The sequence below is a fragment of the Sinocyclocheilus grahami genome, unplaced genomic scaffold (assembly GCF_001515645.1).
Source record: "Sinocyclocheilus grahami isolate Dianchi unplaced genomic scaffold, SAMN03320097.WGS_v1.1 scaffold1998.1, whole genome shotgun sequence".
NCBI lineage: Eukaryota > Metazoa > Chordata > Actinopteri > Cypriniformes > Cyprinidae > Sinocyclocheilus > Sinocyclocheilus grahami.
This window is the reverse complement of record NW_015507177.1, coordinates 91382-93692: the sequence shown is the minus strand read 5'-3', so window position 1 is coordinate 93692 and position 2311 is coordinate 91382. Positions and strand designations below refer to the sequence as shown.

The 2311-nt window shown below is 38.1% G+C and overlaps 1 protein-coding gene across 1 annotated transcript; it reads right to left on the bottom strand.

Moving 5' to 3' along the window:
- Nucleotides 1-867: 867 nt before the first annotated feature.
- Nucleotides 868-1878, bottom strand: LOC107573659 (uncharacterized). The gene has a single exon (XM_016260100.1). It carries the CDS (start codon nt 1735-1737, stop codon nt 868-870), a length of 870 nt encoding a protein of 289 aa, XP_016115586.1. The 5' UTR covers nt 1738-1878.
- Nucleotides 1879-2311: the final 433 nt, after the last annotated feature.

The window sequence follows — 2311 nt, the reverse complement described above, 5'->3', positions numbered from 1 at the left end:
ATACGTTTGCCTCCAGATGTCTATTAAGTCATATTTCTTCATAAAGGTTTTTAATAGCAAATTACATGGAGCTTTCTTTGGTGGCATACGATCTAGCATATTATCTGGAGCAATGTTAAAGTCTCCTCCCATACAAATTATACCAGACGGATATTTGTTTAGCCAAAAGACAATTTTGTCTTCAATCACTTCAAACAGAACCCTGTTTTCATTTGAAGAATTGTAACCATACATGTTAATAAAAAAAAATATATATATTATTAGTGTAAAGAACCAAAAAAAGAAAATGCCCGCAAGGGTCACAATAATGATGTAAAACATCACCAGCAAACGTATTATTTAGTGTTAAAACACCTGCCGAATGTTCAGATCCATGAGAAAACCATGCATCACCTCCCCACTGTGATTTCCAGAAGTTACAGTCATTTGCAGTGGCGTGAGACTCTTGAAAGAAACAGAAATCGGTATTGTATTTCTTCCCAAAAAGAAAAATAGCTTTACGAATCTCTCAAACCCCTGGCATTTAGAGAGATAACAGAAATAGAAATAATGAACAAAAAAATTACAGAAAGTGCAAAAAGAGCACAACATGTAGTGAGAATAAAACTGAGAAATGTAGCTCTGCTTAACATACTGAGAGAAAATCCTACCGTCAAGGCATGACAACTGGTTGCCGAAAGAAAGTACATTAACAAAAATATGAGCCGTAAAAATACAGAAGCATCATCCATAGATGTGATCGTAGCTGATAATCGAAAACTTAGTTCGTAGAATTCGGAAAGTTCGTCAACGATAACCTGGTCCGCAAAAGGGAGTTAAGTTTGTGAGAAAGAGGTGAGAGAAAGTCTGACTCTTATTTTTTAAAATTTATTTCTCAGCAGACGTAGGCAGATGGATCTCAATGCCATTAATGAAGGCGTGTGCACCCACGTAGTAAGCAGCTTTTCCAGCTGCGCGTGCTTCTTCTATCATAGGCCACAACTTCTTTAGTTTCTCTCGGTCTAGTGGAGTAAGGTCTTCCATAAACCGCATTCCGTTGTCCTTCAGATAAGCCGAAGACTTTGCTGCCTTCCACACAGCGTCCCTGATCATGCGTAAGGTAAACTGTACTATGACAGCACGAGGGACAGATTTGCTGCCAATTTGATTCTGCTTTTTCCCCAATCTGTGAACTGAGTCTATAGCAAATAAGAATGTGCCCTTCCCTTCAGGATATGTTTGCTCACATATGCGGATGACTTCATCCCTGATGTTCTCTTTCTCTTTTTGTGGAACCCCTCTCAGGCGAAAATTCCAGCGCCTTGAATATCTCTCCAGCTCAGCTAAACGAGTTTCACACTTCTCAATTCGCTGCTCCCCGAGTTGCAACCGAGAAGCTAGGTGGTCAACTTTCACTTTCACATCTTTGACTTCAGCAGAGACAAAGTCCACAGTCTTTTTCAGGCCCTCAATTTTCATAGCGTTGTTACTCACCAACTTCTCGAGAGAATCAGAGCGCTCGTTAATCAGTGATGAAATAGATGATAACATCGCGACCACATCTTCCAAAGTTTCCATTTTCCCTTTCTTAGAAGCAGGTTTAGTTGGAGTGTCGGGAAGAAGAGTTGAGCAAAGAGTATCCAGAGTATGTCCAGAACCGGGATCAGTAACAGCAGAAAGTGCGTAGTCATGCATATCTACAGATACGTCCATCATACTTTTCGCCCGTTTTTTATGTTTTTTAGCACTTTTTGGCATATTTACGCAACAATTACATCCTTAATAAAACACACACCGAATGCGTAAGGTAACCAGTTGAAAGCAGACAGTTTACTTGAGTTATAGTAGTTTTTGTCAGCAGAGCTACTAAAAGTTATCTTAACATGCCGCCATCTTGGGCCCCCCAAATCTCGTTAAGTATGAATGAGATCCGGACTTCATCCGCCATGTTGACGTTATCATGTGATCTACGACGTTACAAGTGCAACAATTTAAAAGATACAAGCGGCAGGTTTAATTAATCTCTCAGTAAATATTTTGATGTTTAATTTCCTCATTTTGTGGTCTTGTTAAAGAAACAGCTGCCCTTTTATTGTGATTGTAGTATAACCAATACATTTTGGGTTGATTTAAATTTTTATATATTTAACCCAACTAATATGACCCACAGTTTAATCCTTAAATATATTATTTTTCCTTACGATAACCCAAAATTGTTATCTCTTGAATATATATATTTTATGTGCAATATTTTTCATCCACAAGCAAAACCGGCTTAAATATCCTGTTTTCCTTTTTTTCTTGTTGAATTTAACGTTAACTCTCTTGTTTC